At 35.7% G+C, this 17,310-nt stretch overlaps 1 protein-coding gene across 12 annotated transcripts in view; it reads right to left on the reverse strand.

The window, feature by feature from the left end:
- Positions 1-17,310, reverse strand: part of Ubap2 (ubiquitin associated protein 2) — a 102,104-nt gene that overhangs the window by 63,245 nt on the left and 21,549 nt on the right. For 6 of the 12 annotated variants that reach the window (XM_071600707.1, XM_071600704.1, XM_071600702.1 and 3 more), the window contains exons 3-4: positions 15,763-15,799; positions 561-638 (exon numbers count right to left, since the gene is read on the reverse strand). In XM_071600707.1, the coding sequence (XP_071456808.1) occupies positions 561-638; positions 15,763-15,799 (115 nt within the window). Of the gene's footprint in view, positions 1-560; positions 639-3,158; positions 3,195-3,582; positions 3,663-15,762; positions 15,800-17,310 lie in introns of all 12 variants that reach the window. The other 6 variants (XM_027931010.2, XM_027931008.2, XM_027931006.2 and 3 more) reach the window with 2 other exon arrangements.

The raw sequence follows: 17,310 nt of genomic DNA on the forward strand, positions 1-17,310 counted from the left end.
TATGTAAATGTCTAGCCCAAATGTTTACATGTAAACACAACTTATTAACTCAAAAAGATTCTATTGTTAAGAAAATTAATACATTCCTTTCCAAGGCTGCCAATAAAATTATTGAATCACAAGTGCAAAATCCAGTACACAGGGGCTGGGGTTGTGGGTCATTGGCAGAGCATTTGCTAGCACATGTGAGGCCCTAGGTTTGATCCTCAGCACCACATAAAAATAAATAAATAAAACAAAGATGTAAAAAGAAAAAAATCCAATTACACAGATATGGCCTACTTAAGCAAGACACAGTGGCACACGCCTATAATCCCAGCTACTTGGGAAGCTAAAGCAGAAGGATCATAAATTCCAGGTCAGCCTTGGCAACTTAGTGAGACCTTTATCTCAAAATGAAAAACAAAAACAGGTAGGAGATGTAGCTCAGTAGTGGTGAAGTACCCCTGGTTCCCCTGTGCCTAGGAAAAAAAAAACCTAAAACCTCTAGTGAAATTATCCTTTTAAGTACAATTAAAAACAGATTACAAAAATCAGCATATCCTCTGCCGGAAACATACCTGTTTAACTTTAGCTTCAAAATCTGAATCATTCTTATCAAAGATCATTTGAGCGAGACGCATTTGTTCAGCTGTTGCCTGGAAAGCACATACAATTGGTAAAGATTTGAGTAAGAAAAATGTAAGTTAAATGCTAAATTTGGGTCAAAAGATAAAGCTCTCAAGCACTAACCACTAGTAATAGAAATATAAACTAACACAAAAAAATTCTGAATTTTAGATCTCAACTATATACAACCCATTCCCATAAGATAAAAACCATCAAATTAAATAGTGAAAAGGACACATTCCTCTGGAAAGGACTTAAAGCTCTTGTTCATCTTTATTGGTCATGCAACTTATTTGGGTTTTCTTTCACTTGAGGAGGTGGGGGAACCAGCACAAGAGAAAGAAGAACAAACAATGGAAACAAACTGCTAGACACAGGCTTGGAACCATTCTGGGGTCAAAAAAGCAAAGAAATCTCTGCTGTCAACTCTAAAAAGATACCTTTATCAGTTCTGAAGACAAAAGGTTATATTTTTTAGCTGAACAGAAAATATTTTTAAAGTCATCCCTTTTTTAAAATCATAATTTTATAAGTTTTTAATTAAAAGCTAAAACATTAAAATTAGTTGCCTCTGCAGAAGATGCTCTTCCAGTTACTTTATTCATTCAAAATCTTTGTTTTCATAAACCAAATTACTAAATTTTAAGATTTCCCCTTGTGATCTTTCTGACAACAGAACACGGATGACTCAACAGTAATAATGTACCCAACTGGTATCTTAGTTTTGATAAAGGCATCATTATTATTACAACAGCAAAATTATTAAGAGTATACAGAAATTCTTCATTCTATCTCAGTACAACTTTCTAGTAAATCTAAAATTCTTTCAAAATTGTTTGCTTTTTAAATTACCTTTCTTTCCTTTCCCCAGTATGGGGGGGATTAAACCCGGGGCTGCTCTACATCCCAAGCTCTTTTTTTATTTTTTACCCTGGAACAGGGTCTCACTAAGTTGCCGAGGCTGCCCTACAACTTGCAGTCCTTCTTGCTCCAGCTTAAGTAGCTGGGATAACAAGAACCCATCACCAAGCCTGGCTCCTTAAGTAGTCCTTCCTAACTAAAGTTCGCATTAACTCCTAACACAATATTTTAAAAGCTAAACAGTTTAGTAAATGATTTTAGAGGGAAAAGACCACAAGGAACTAATGAACAGCTTTTCATCTTAGGTTTCAATATATACTGCATTAAAATCAAGTAATCTCAACTAAAGTGGGGGAAGGTTGATGGCATTTTTTCGCCATAGAACACTTTTCTCTCTAGACCTTTTCAGTCCATGTGGGTGTATAATTATACAAACTCTAGGAGCTGTGGTCATCTCGGGTCAATGCAATGGTCAATTCTGTCATGCCAATCTATGCCTGCTATGACCTCAGTTTATCTGCTACAATGCTGCAACATTATACTCAGAAAGATATTCATACAGAAACTCAGTGTCACATTTACTAACAATTTTACCTCAATCCTTCCCAGTATATGTAAGGGCCTTAAATATACTCCCATTATACCTACTGCACATCAGATAAGAATTCCCCTGACCCATAACTGAGAAGTTTCAGCCCTACAGCCAAAAAACCAACCGCACGATAGATAAATGGATGAGGTAAAAGGAAAAACCAAAAGTGAAGATAAACTCTAGAAAGACAGCATGTTCACGATATAATTTGAATTTGTGTAATGGCAAACTTCTTTGAATGAAAACAGATCATCAGTGACCCTGGTGCTAAATGCATACTTGAAGAGGTTGCTCATAATGCCAGTACCAATCAATACACTCCACTGTCTGACTCTTCAATCTAAAAAATATGTACGTTACTCTAACTTAAAAATGCTCTACACAAAGTACACAAAGATGTATAAACAACCAACAGTAAAAAAAAAAAAAAAAAAGTCTACTTTTTTAAAACAGTTCCCAAAATTAGTTGAGTCAACTCAAAAAAAAAAAAAAAGGTCACTTTAATTAACAAAAATGTTGTATAGGGGCTGGGGATGTAGCTCACTGATAAAGAGTATTGAATATATGCTGCATTTACAAGTTCAATACCCAGCACACACAGTTGAACCCCCCCCCAATTTGGCTTAATTTTTTTTTTTTTTTTGTTTCTGTGTGTGCATTGAACCCAGGGATACTTCGCCACTGAGCTACATTCCCAGTTCTTTTTATTTTTTATTTTAAGACAAGTTATCACTAAGTTGCTTAGAGCCACAATAAGTTTCTAAGACCAGCCTTCAGCTTGAAATCCTCCTGCCTCAGTCTCCAAAGTCACTGGGGTTACAGATGTGCACTACTGTGCCCAGCTATTAAATTAAATTTTATTTTTTTCTTTTTATAGTACTCAGGATTGAACCCAAGGGAGCTTTACCACTGAAATACATTCCCAGTCCAGCCTCATATTTGCAATCCTCCTGCCTCAGCCTTCTGAGTCACTTGGATTACAGGCATGCACTACTGCATCCATTTAATTTTTATTTCTTATTTGACTAGCAAGGACAAAAATTCAAATATATATTGATTGCAGGCTGGAGGTGTAGCTGAATAGTATAACACCTACCCATTATTCAAGAGGATGTGAGTTTAATCCCCAACACTGCAAAACAATAAATAAAAAGAAAATTATATCCATTAATATGGAACATGATTTAAAAAGACAAATAAGCAGAAAGATAATAGAGTTTAAACATCACCATTTAAACAATACAGTATATATGCTGATTCAGATAAGAATTGTTAACAGACGTTAATTTTAAAAGGGAATGTTTGATAAAGAATAGAGTATTTGCACAAGGTCTTCAGGTATCTCCCCAAATACTGGTATATTCTAGAAGAAACATAATAGAGACAGTGGACAAAACCCAGACTAAGTGATGAAAATCAACATCCTCAATGAGCAACATGCAAACATCATGTGACTCTAGGTATGATATTCTAAAAGAAATACACTAAACATTGTGGCATGATAGTGTAATGGTACACACCTTTAATCCCACATAACGGAAAGTTCAGGCAGGAGGATTATAACTTCAAAGTCAGTCTGGATAACTTAGCAAGACCCCATCTGTACAACATTTTTAAAAAGAATGTGAATGGGACTGAGGTTGTAGTTCAATGATAAAGCACTTGTCTAACATATGTGAGGCACCATGTTCGATTCTCAGCAGCACATATAAATAAATAAAATAAAGGTCCATGGACAACTAAATATATACATATTTTTTAAAAGAATGGGAATGTAGCTCAATGGCAGACTGCTTGCCTAGATGTGCAAAGTCCTGGGTTCAAACCCCAGTACTGCAAAATAGAAAAAAACACACACACACAAAAAAAATCAAAACTTGACTGATGTTACATATTATTCCCGTCAGACACTTACAATTGTCAAGATTGAAGAATATTTTATACAATAACTGATCTACATTTATTTGAAATTGCCAATATTAAAGAAGACTAAGAAACTGTAGAATATTACAGGAGTCTAAAGAAATGTCAACTAGCTGGATGCAATGGTGCACGCCTGTAATCCGAGTGACTCAGGAGGCTGAGGTAGGACCATCACAAGTTTGAGGCCAGCATCAGCAACTTAGCAAGACTCATAGCAACTTAGGAAAACCTTGTCTCAAAAACAAGGTGGGGGGGTGGGGGGGCTGGGATTGTGGCTCAGCAGTAGAGCGCTCGCCTAGCGCGGGAGGGACCTGGGTTCGATCCTCAGCACCACATAAAAATAAGAGCATTGTGTTGTGTCCATCTACACCTAAAAAAAAATAAAAATTTAAAAATTTAAAAAAAAAAAAACAGGACTAAGAATATAGCTCCGTTGATAGAGTAAACACCTAGCACGTGAGACGCCCCAAATTTGATCACCAGAATCACAATTTAAATCAAGTCTTTTTTTTTTTTAAGTTATAGATAGACACAATATCTTTATTTTACTTTATTTTTTATGTGGCGCTGAGGATTGAACCCAGGGCCTCGCACATGCTAGGCGAACAATCTACCACTGAGTCACAACCCCAACCCCAGCACCACAATTTAAAAAGAGAGAGAAAGAGAACAAGATTTAAGACATGTAAAGAAAATAAAAGCCCAGAATTTAGAGCCAACAAAACTTACTTTATACTCAAATATAAAGAGCGTAAGTTATACCCATGATCCTTTCCTAACAGAATGACTTGACATAACCAAAATGATGAGACATTGATATTTAGTGCTGATGGTAAATACCAAATGAATACTTATAGTGAAACTAAAACTAGCTGACCATAATAGAAATCCCTGGATTAGACAAAGGGAAACAAAGGGAAGGGAGGAGGAAGAGAAATAGAAAAGACAGTAGGATTAATCAAGCATAACTTTCCTAGTCTTATATTTGTATACATGACCAGGGTAACTCTACATCATGTACAACCACAAGAGCAGGAACCTAAATAGAATAAATTATACTCTATGTATGTATAATCTGCCAAAATACATTCTACTGTCATGTAAAACTAAAAAGAATTAAAAATTAAAATTACCAATAGCTTTGGAGGCTAAGATAGGAGGATCACGAGTTCAAAGCCAGCCTACGCAATTTAGCAAGGCACTAAGCAACTCAGTGAGACCCTGTCTCTAAATAAAGCACAAAATAGGGCTGAGGATGTGGCTTAGTGGTTGAGTGCACCTGAGGTTCAATCCCCAGTACCAAAACAAAATATAAATTAAAATTTTAAAAAACTATGATAAAATTAAGACAGTATTATAATACACAATGGGTACAAAAACAATGCAGATATGATACAATTATTTACAAAGGAAAAAGGGAGAGAAACTGCGCAACTTCCAGATGCACGAGTCTCACAGGCTTTACCTGAAAAGAGTAGATGCACCAGCCTGTCGTTCAGGCTGACTTGGACTTCCACATTATTACTTTTTAAATTGAAGGCCACCGTTTTCAAACAAAATACACTTTTTAAGGTCACTAATAGAGGTGGTCTTGTAACAAGGCTGTGAAAGGGAAAAGATCACGTAGTAACTGTCACATAGAAGAAAGCATATACAGACAGGGGCTGAGATGGATGTAGCTCAATGGTACAGAATGTACCTAGTGTTCCAATCCCAAAGACCAAAACAAGAAGCAGAAACCATACACAAATTGTTGAACCTTAGCAAAGTGACTAATTTATTCAAGAAAATAATTGGTTGTGTGATGCTGGTAATAATAGCTGAAAATGGTTCCAGATACTGAGAAACATCATGAGGCAGCAAACTACAAAAGTATGGCTATGAGTTCCTTATTATATAAAAGGATAGCAGACAATTCTAAGGTTCATACAGAGTGTGCCTCTTGACTATGGAATAATTTTTATTACTAATGAAAAAAAAACAAAGTGCCACCAGGTATGGGGGCATATGCCTGTAATCCAAGAGACTCAGGAGGTTGAGGCACAAGGATTGCAAATTTCAGGCCAGCCTCACAACTTAAAAAAAAAAAAAAAAAAAAATCTCAAATCAAATGAACCCAGCAATAACCAAAACAATAACCAAAGCAATTTCCTTGAAAATGTATATAGAAAATATTTGATTAGACATTTGTTCTATCAATTAACCCATCTAAAATAGGTGGAATAGGGCTGGGGCTATAGCTCAGTGGCAGAGCACTTGCCTAGCATGTGTGAGGCATGGGTTCAATCCCTAGCACCACATAAAAATAAACAAAATAAAGACATTCTGTCCATCTACAACTACAAAAAAAAATTATAAATAAATAAATAAAAATAGGTGGAATAAAGTTAAAATTTTTAAACTAAAAAAAAAATCTTAAAAGGAATAGACTGATGCACACCTTTTTACTCTGCAGAGTAAACATTTATATTTAGTGTGTTAAATACCGACACATTGAACATCATTTATAAAAACAAGCTAACATTGATATAGGATTCTGGGATGTAAAAGGAGCCAATTCCATTCCTGTGTAATTCAGATCAGTACTAGGTCAAAGAGAGATTGGAATAAGAGTAGAAAAAAAAGAGGTAGTATTAGCATTATTAGATGTTACATAAAGTGGGACAAAGCAAGTCAGTAATTTAGGGACATTCTAATTATACCACTCCTAGTTCTGAGGGAACCAGGATTATCAGTGTGGAAATGATAAGATGCAATACAAAAAAAATCAAAACCTATGAGCCCTGGGTTGGGGATGTGCCACAGTGGTAGAGTGCTTGCCTAGCATGAGCAAGTCCTTTGGTTCCATCCCCACCACTGCCAAAACAAACAAAACTATCAAACAAAATCATCATTAACTCATGAGGCATTTTACCTGAAAAAATTTTCATAGCCCTGTCCACTGAAGAGCCCTGAAAACAATAACCAAACCAGTAACAATAAACATCTTGAGCTGGGGTTATAGATCATCAGTAGAATACTTGCCTAGCATGTGTGAGGCACTGGGTTCAATACTCAGCACCACATATAAATAAATAAAAATAAAGGTCCAGGGGCTGGGGACATAGCTCAGTTGGTAGAGTGCTTGCCTCACATGCACAAGGCCCTGGGTTCAATCCCCAGCACCACCAAAAAATAAAATAAAATAAAGGTACATGAACAACTAAAAACATCTAAAAACAACAACAAACATCTTCTGTTACCAAATTAAAGCTGCCAAATATCATTTCCAACTAAAATAAACCAGGGTCTTTACAGCAATGGATGATTCAAGTTACAAAGCAAAAAATACACAATATAAGACTGGAATATTTTATCATAGCAGTTTATGAAGACACTATCAATGACCACTTGGACCACTTTCAAACTACTTGAAGAACCTTGCACTAATCAAAAATGGGTTAATCTGAACTTCAAAAGGATAACTGACCCTAGGCATTGTGATGTATGTCTGTAATCCTAGTGGCTGAGGCATCTGAAGTAGGAGGATCTCAAGTTTGAGGCCAACCTCAGCAACTTAGTTAGACCCTAAGCAACTTAGTGAGACTCCATTTTAAAGCAAAAAACAAAAGTAACTGAAGCCTACCAAATTTTAAATTTGTGTACCACCAGAGAATTGAAATATTGTGCTCTTTTTGTGTACAAGGAATTGAAATGCATTCTGCTGTCATCTATAACCAAGTAGAATAAAAAATAAAAATATGAATTATTTTAGCTGAGGATATAGCTCAGTGTAGAGTACTTGCCTTCATATCATGGAAGATGCCCTGGGTTTTATTGCCAACATCAACACACAAAAATAGTAATTATTCACCTTTGAAAGATTGATAAATGGGACTAGGGTTGCGGCTCAGTGGTACAGCGCCTATCTAGTGCATTTGAGGTGCTGGATTCAACCCTCAGCACCACATATGAATAAATAAAAAATAAAGATATTGTGTCTACCAACAACTAAAAAAATATTTTTAAAAAGACTCTTAAATACTCTTGTAAGTATAATTATCATGAAACGCCATGAAAAAACAGTCACAGACCAAAGAACCAAAAAAGAAATTACCACTATTTGGATTTGTTTCTAGAACAGAAAAAAGGCACTGATGGAAAAACAACCAAATCCAATTAAAGTCTAAATTTAGTTGATGTTGTACCAATGTTATCATCTTAGACTAAGTAACTGACACTAAATCTAATCAAACAAAAAGGATAATTGCAAAATTATAGACATTAAATTTAAAACCCTATACTAACACTTCAAAACGGTGACACTGGCCTGCTAGATATTTAAAACCAAAACTTGGAGAGCAAAGTCAAGGAAGTAAAAGCATTGGGAATGGGAGGAATCAGCCAATATTTCAGACTTTGCCCTCTAAAGTCATCCAGAACTCAGAGAAAGATAGGACTCCTTTACAGGGACCTGCAACTCCACGAGTCACCTGACTTCCCAATTAGAAGGATTCTGAGAACCCTAAAGAACAGGAATAAAATCAGTGCATAATCTGCAAAAAGAAGGGTCATTGGAAAGGGAAGTGTCCCTGATGGGAACCACATATAGTCAGCAAGACATGGACCAATCCTGGCAGATAGCACAACTGGTACAGGAAAGCTAAAAGAGCCCAGAGGCTTCTCCCAAGTTCCCAAGGGTGATCTCTGACAAATCTCAGCTGACTCATAATTGTAGATAAGAAAAAAGTTAATTTTGACCAACTTAGTCTTTTATTTTTTTGGTACCAGGTATTGAACTATTGAACTTAAGAGTGCTTAACCACGGAGCCACATCTCCACCCTTTTTTTTATGTTTTCAGATAAGAAACTTAGTAAGACCCTATCACAAAACATTAAAAAAAAAAAAAAAAATTAGTGAAGACGGAACTTAGAGACCCTAGGTACTCACTAAGTTGCTGAGGTTTTGAACTTAGGATCCTCCTGCCTCAGTCTCCCAACTTGCTGAGATTACAGGCATGCACTACCATGCCTGGCTTAATCAACTTGGTCTTAAACACCTGGCAGGAGAGTAACTAAACAGAGTCACAGAGTTGTTGTTTTCTTTTTTTGTACTGGGGACTGAACCCAGGGTACTTTATCACTGAGCTATATACCCTTACACCCCCCCTCTTTTTTTTTTTTTTTTTTTTTTTGTAGTCAGGGTCTCGCTAAATTGCTGAGTCTGGTCTCAAACTTGCCTGCCTCAGCCTCCCTGGTCACTGGATTACAAGCAAGGACCATCATGCCCAGCCATACATAGACATTTAAAAGACAAAAGACAATGCTCTTTTTTTTTTTTTTTTTAATTTTTTTTTCTTTTTAGTTGTAGTTGAACACAATACCTTTATTTTATTTATTTACTTTTATGTGGTGCTGAGGCTTGAACTCAATGCCTCTCATTTGCTTGGCGAGCGCTCTACCGCTGGCCCACTACCCCTGCCCAACAATGGCTCTTTTAATGTAACTTGAAATGTACACTTGTATCAGTTCTCCCACATGTAAGTCAAACTGAGAGGTTACAAAGAAAGTGTTACAAGACACTACCAGAGGGGGCCGGAGATGTGGCTCAAGCGGTAGCGCGCTCGCCTGGCATGCGTGCGGCCCGGGTTCAATCCTCAGCACCACATACAAACAAAAATGTTGTGTCCGCCGAATACTAAAAAATAAATATTAAAAAAAAAAAGACACTACCAGAGTCATAAATTTGTTCTAAATAAATTTGAGACCTACAAATTTTCCTAATCTCCTACATAAGTAAACCTAATTTGTTTTTCATTGGTATGATTATTCCTAATATTTATCCATCAGTTGGTCAAAAAGATATAACGTGGTACCAAAAAATCCTTACTGATTTTACCGAGAGTCTTAAGTAACACAACTAAAGGGATCCTTCTGCTAACACAAAAATAATGACAATAAAAAGGCATTTTATATAAATCTGATGACATTCCTACAGCTCAAGGGAAACCTGTGGCATTATAAAAACTAAATGTCCTGTATGTTTTTAACAACTCTACTGAAGTTTCTAAAGCCTCAAATGGTCTCCACTCACAAATAAATGACATGTGAGACCACACATTAAAGCTCTAGTAAGTTACTATCTTTGTGGTCTTTAGAGACTGGCTCTTAACACTCATTATTTAAAAAATAATTACTTAATTATTTTAAAATTTTAAATAATTTAAAAAAATATTATTTTGCTGTATTGTTTGTTGTTGTGCTAGCATGATTCAAGCCCCATAAAATACCTTTTTCCAGTCACCTGTTAACCACTATCATATACCTCTGGACTGCTCTGATGGGCAACACATCCACAGAACCATTAAGCTCCAGATGGTCATGGAAACACCACCCTCCATGAAAGCTCTCCTAACTTCTATGAAAGCCCTTTAGATAGAGTACCTCCCTCAGAGGTCCTGGCCGGCACAGCCAACCCCCTTAACATCATGAAGCAGCCTGAGTGGTCATCATCCATTTTCCCCTAATGGCAGTTAGAGGTACTTCATTCAGGGGGGTAATATGAGACAGAAAGATAAACTACTCACAGGCAGCCAGGAAAAGGATCTTAGAAGAAAAGGAGGAAGAGAGAATTGGGAAATCAAAACGTCTGATCCCATCTATTCCTAACCACAAGCACAGTTCCTTAAAAACCCCTAGACATGACCAACCCCAAGAGGTACTTCCCCTTGTGCCAACAAGGGGTTTCGAAATCACTTTTCTCTAGATTTTAAGTTGATTGGCCACTTTTCTAAATCCTATATCCCACCAATCATCTAGAGACAGATAAAGCCCTAAAATCCCGAGACAACAAAAACCATTGCATCCCTCTCTTGGGACCCCCTCCCTCTTCAGGACCTCTGCTTTCTTCCTAGTACTCCAATAAATCCTATTATTTGCTTTCAAATAAATACATAAAAGAATTTTAATAAGTGATTGTTAGACACAAGTTAGCAAACCATGGTCCTGGGTTGGTTTTTTGGGTTTTCTTTATTTTGTTTTGTTTCGTTTGCATTGCAGGTCAATTAGAAAAGATTTTAATACTTTCAACTGGTTAATTAAGGGGGGGGGAAATATACAACACATACTGTATGAGGGCTGCAGAGCAAAAAAAATACCTACTATCTGATCCCTCAAAAAAGTTTTGCCATCTCTTCATGTAAAATGTTAAAAAAGTAGGTAGGTGACTATATCAAGATCTCTGTACTTTTCTTTGTAACTTTTTGGTCTACTCCTTTTTATGTTATTTCTGAGATAAATTAATAGAAACTGAGAAAAGATTTGTAGAAGCCTTGATTTACACCTGGTCAGTAAGAAGCACAGCTGCAACAATCAGGGGCTTGCAACTCATATCCAAATGTAGAGTAAGGAAAGTAGTCTTGGGGCCTCAGTCCTCACCTCGTGGGATCTGACAATATGTCCCGAGAGACAGTGTTAGAACTGAATCGGGTTAGAGTAAACCCAGCTTGCTGACTAGTAGGGAGAAATCCCACACCTTTTGAGGTCACAATAATCTTCAGTGTTGATTGTTATAGTGTAATAACAATGGGAAAATGGGAAGTTAATTTTTATGACAAACATTATGAATTTCTCCAAGAATACAAAATGAATAATAGCCAGATTATTGAACTCTAGCTTATATGTTCCAGGTTCTTTAACAGAAAAACTTTACAGAAAAGAAAGGATGAAACAGAAGGGAGGACCAACAGATTACAGCAATTGTGATTATTTTTATTTTCTTTTAATAAGCAAAGACTAAATAGCAGCATCCAGAGATAACAATGAATGATAAAAATCTAAGAACTTCTAAAGTCAAAATGGGAGCTAAGGGTAGCTCAATGATAGAGCTCTAGACTACTATGTGAAATGCCTTGAGAACAACATATAACACTGCAAAAAAAGAAAATTATAGTAGTTACTTTGGGGAGGAAAGAAGGGATTAAAATTGAGAAAGAAGGCTAGGTGTGGTGGCATATACCTATAATCTGAGATACTCTCGAGGCTCAGACAGAAGGATTGCAAATTCAAGGCCAGCCCCGGCAACACAGAAAGACTGTTGTCTCAAAATAAATTAAAAAAACAAAACAAAACAAAAAAAAAAAAAAAAAAACAAGTTTTTATAAAAGGCTGGAAATGTAGCTCAGTGGTAAAGTATCCGTTTACCAATGAATCAGGATCATTCGCTCCCAACTGGTGCATTCTGTTAAAAATTTGTGAAGTACATTCTTAAGTTGAATGGAAGTCAAAGAAATGGGGGGAAAGAAAATTTCTTTAAAATCCTAGAAGGAGTAAGTTGTGGGGGCACATATCTGTAATCCCAGTAACTGGCATGCCTGAGGCAGGAAGCACAAATCCATGGCCAGCCTCAGCAACTTAGTGAGACCCTGTCTCAAATTTTTTTTTTAAATATTTATTTTTTAGTTGTAGTTGGACACAATACCTTTATTATTTATTTATTTTTTATGTGGTGCTGAGGATTGAACCCAGGGCCCCTGCACATGATAGGAAAGAGCTCCACTGCTGAGCCACAACACCAGCCCCCTGTCTCAATTTTTTAAAAATTTAAAAAAGAACTGGCAGGAATGACAGTAGAGGAGGTAGAGAGAGAAGAGGGGAGGGGAAGGGAGGGGAGGGGAGGGGGAATAGCAGAGGATAGGAAAGGCAGCAGAATACAACAGACACTAGTATGGCAATATGTAAATCAATGGATGTGTAACTGATGTGATTCTGCAATCTGAATACGAGGTAAAAATGGGAGTTCATAACCCACTTGAATCAAAGTGTGAAATATGATATCAAGAACTATGTAATGTTTTGAACAACCAACAATAAAAATTTTAAAAAAATTTAAAAAAAAATAAAAATAAAAATAAAAAATAAATTAAAAAATATGAATAAAATGAAATACATAGTTATAAAGGAAAACAAAATCTATTAAAATTAATTTTAAATATTTAAAAATATTAGACCTGGCAGTAGGTATAGTATTAGACAGTCTTTTAAGATAATGATGAACATGAATAAAGAGGTATGCAAAAGTCTGTCATATGAAAACATCTTCAATTCCTTTTTATGTAACGCTAATACTATGTGGTTATTGTGTCATTATGAGAAATGCTAAATTTCAGATGACATTGGTAAAAATAAAGTTCTCGTATTTTTTCCTACCAAAAAAAAAAAAAAAGAACTGGCAGGACTGGGTTTATACTCAGTGGTAGAGCACTTGCCTAGCACTGGGCTCAATCCTCAGCAAATATAAATAAATAAATAGATAGATAGATAGATAAATGTATTGTGTCCGTCTCAACAAAAAAACTTAATGAAAAAAAGAACTGGGGGTTTCCCTCAGTGGCAAGACACCTCAGGGTTCAATTCCCAGGATCCCCCAAAAAAGTAGCTAGGCATGGTGGCACACTCCTATAATCCCAGCTACTTAAGAGGCTGGGGCAAGATGATCACATATTGCAGGCCATCCCCTAGACAATTTGGCAAGACCTCTTTCAAAATAAAAAATAAAATAATTTAAAGGGGTGGCAATGTGGCTCAGTGCTAGAGCACCCTGGGTTCAATTGCTAGTATTGCAAGAACTAAAAACGAAAAAGTACTAGAAGATCCTACTTGAAGATGTAAGCATTGGTAAACTCTGACAGCAATTTGTGCTAATTTTTATGTCTTTCTTTTCTTTCCAAGTTTCTAATTTAAACACACTGATTTTATAATTAGGGAAAAAAGCTATTTTAAATAAGTAAACATCCTAGGCATATGGCATACACCTGTAATCCCTTCAACTCAGGAGGATCACAAGTTCAAAGCCAGCCTTAGCAACTTAGGGAGAGCCTGTCTCAAAACAAAACAGGCTGGAAATGAGGCTCAATGGTTAAGTGACACTGGGTTCAACTCCTGTTACAAAAAAAAAAAAAAAAAAAATCAAGAGTTAGGGCAAGAGATTGACAAGGTGAAAATGATCAGTAGTACACAAAGAAAATCACCAGAATTCTACAGTTGCTCATGCAAAGAAAACAGAGACTTAGATGATTTATGGAATAGCACACTGCTGGCCTAGCACGGGCAAACGCCTGGCTTCAATCCCCACCACCAGAAATTCAAAATAAAATACAATTGTAAACAAATATTACACTCTAGTCAATGATACACATGCTAAAATGTTTAGAAAAAAATTACCTTGAAGTCTTACTTTGAAATGCATCAAAATCCAAAAAAAAAAAAAATAATAAAGACAATGACAGTTAAGCAAAGCAAATATTGAAGAAAGGCAATGTGATGTATATGAATCCTTAAAGCATAACTTTTCTTTATGTTTAATCATTTACATTATAAAATGCTGAAGGTGGTGTCAACTTCCACAGATGGGAAAAGCAGCCCTAAAGGAACCCAAAAACAGGGGGGAAGGGGGTGGACAAGAGTTAAGTAGGAGCTAAAATAAAGAGATAAAAGAAAAAAATCCTAGGGGCTGGGGTTGTGGCTCAGTGGCAGAGTGCTTGCCTCACACATGTGAGGCACTGGGTTCAATTATCAGCACCACATGAACAATAAATAAATAAATAAAATAAAGATATTGTGTCCATGTTTAACTAAAAAATTTTTTGAAAAAAATCCTAAGAAAATGAAATCATGTGGACAATCAGTCATTCACTGCATGGTGAGTTCATTACAAGAATGAGTCTGATTTGATCAAGATGTTTCAGACAGAAGATACCGCATATAGAAATATCGGAGTACAATACCAAGCTCAGAAAACCTGGATGAAATCTTTCTGAAAAAGGGTGTGAAAACAGGCAAGAACAGCAACAAATGATGGCTTTATAAACAATAATATATCATTTGTTTTGCAATGCTATGATAACCCAGGGACTTATACATGCCAGACAAGGACTCTACCATGGAATTATACCCCCAACCCAAGGCAGCAATATTTAAACTTAATTGTCCATATTTTTGTAAATATACACAATTTATAAAAACAAATCTTCCCTGATTCTGTTAACACATCTATAAAATATTAAGAAAAAAGAACATGAATTTACAGAACCTGGCACAGGTTTTAAGCAGAACAGTTACTAATGACCTCATGCATACTAAACATGAGCACTACATCTGAGCTACACCCTAAACCACTACATGCTTTCATTTTGATACTGTATCACCCACAAATTGTTTTACAGGAGTAATACTGGGGATGGAACCCAAGTGTGCACAGCCACTAAGCTACATCCCCACCCCTTTTTATTTTTCCTTTTGAGACACAGTTTTGCTCATTTGCCAAGGCTGGCCTCAAAATTTTGATCTTCCTTTCTCAGATTCCCAAGTAGCTGGGATTACAAGCAAGTGCCATCATGCCCAGCTACCTATACATGTCTAATTAAGTCGTTACTCATCGCCATATGTAAATACCAATCCAAGACTTAGCTTTTTCAGCTTAAGTAAATTATGATTCAGATGTTTTTTGTATTTTTCTTCAGTGATATCATCTGTTTTATTCCTTACAGGGTACAGACTAGACAACTTCTGAAAGCACAGCTGATATACTTAACAGCTATTAACAAGCACAGTACTGCAACATTAGCACTATCATATTAATAAAATGTAAAATTTTAATCAGAATATTAAATTTGTCTTCCTTTATAAAATACTCTACATGCCTTAGTCAAGAAGAAAATTACTTTATTCAATAAACACTTCAATAAATATTTGATAAATAAACCACCAAACATAAATTAAGAGTATAATAGGGAAGTTACCAGGCTGAGCTCTAGAAGTGTCAAGAGGTCTGTACAGCTTGGGGAAAAAAGAGGAAAAATCAGGGTCAACTGGTAATTCTATGTTAAACAGAATAGTGCACCCTCCCCATTAGTGACATCCAACAAGACAATTTTCAAAATAAAAGAAAATATGGCTAAGAAAAGCATCATCACTGTCTTCCTCAGGATCTTTTACCCATGCATATGACCTATAAAGAGCTAAGCTGCTTTCACAGTAAAAAAAAAATGTGCTGATAGCTTTTCTAATGAGCCAAATGTTTTTCATAGAACCTGTCACCCAGAAAATTTGGAAACATAATGAAGTAAGGTTATTTTTTAAATCATCCTTGTACCTACCAAAAATAAATGTTATTAACATAGTCTAATAGCCTTTTTTCATTAATACATTTTACATCTTTTCTCAGATAAACAGAAACTATTCATTTTCCATGACATTTTATAACATAATTTTTAAGTATTATTATAATTACTTCATAATTTATATGATATATACAATAAACACAGATTATTAATTATCATCCACAACCTTCCACAACTTTCAATTCCTTTCAATCATCCTGAAAAGTAAATATCATATGCCATTTTATATTTTAAAAAACTAGTTTGCATCTCCAAGATAATAGAAGAACACCACTTTTAAACAAGCGATAAAAATAATAATCACTAGAATGAGACAAACATATTCTATTACATCATGATATGATGGATTAAGATCCTATCACTTGGGCTGGGGCTGTAGCTCAGTGGCAGAGGGCTTGCCTAGCATATCAAGAGGTCTATGAGGCATCGGGTTCAATCCTTAGCACCACATAAAAATAAACAAATAAAATAAAGGCATTCTGACCATGTACAATTACAAAAAATTTTAAAAAAGAAAGATCAGATCACTTATACATTATTCATACCAAAAATATATAACCCAATTCTAATCATGAGTAAAGAATAGACAAATCCAAGCTGGAAAACATAGTATGAAGAAACTGGCTTATTTTCTTCAAACATGTCAATGTCATGAAACTAAGGAACAGTTCCACAGGAAGTGTCTGGTGATGTAACTCAGTGGCATATGCTTAGCATGCACAAGGTCCTGGGTTCAATTCCCAGGGCCAAGAGAAAGAGTGACAGAAACAGAGAGAGAGATTAAAGAGAAGAGACACCTAAATACAATAAATGATCACGGACTTAACTAAAAAACCTTATTGGGACAATTTAGGACAAATATAAATAAAATGGATGCCAAATTAATAATGACTTAAGTTTCTTCTTTTTGGATAATTTTACTGTTTTATGCAAAAGAAGTCACTTTTTACAAAAACATATTAATGTATTTAGGAGTAAAGAAGTATCTCTCCTCTCAAAAAGTTCAGCTGTACTAAGGGTATAGCTCAGTAGAAGAGAGCTTGCCTGGCACAGCTCCAGCACCTGAGTTAAACTCCAGCACCACACACACACACAAAAAAAATAGGGCTGTGGAAATGATGAATAAAGGGACAAACTAAATGTGGTAGAATATAAAGGGCTGGGAAT

Source organism: Marmota flaviventris, chromosome 13 (assembly GCF_047511675.1).
Source record: "Marmota flaviventris isolate mMarFla1 chromosome 13, mMarFla1.hap1, whole genome shotgun sequence".
NCBI lineage: Eukaryota > Metazoa > Chordata > Mammalia > Rodentia > Sciuridae > Marmota > Marmota flaviventris.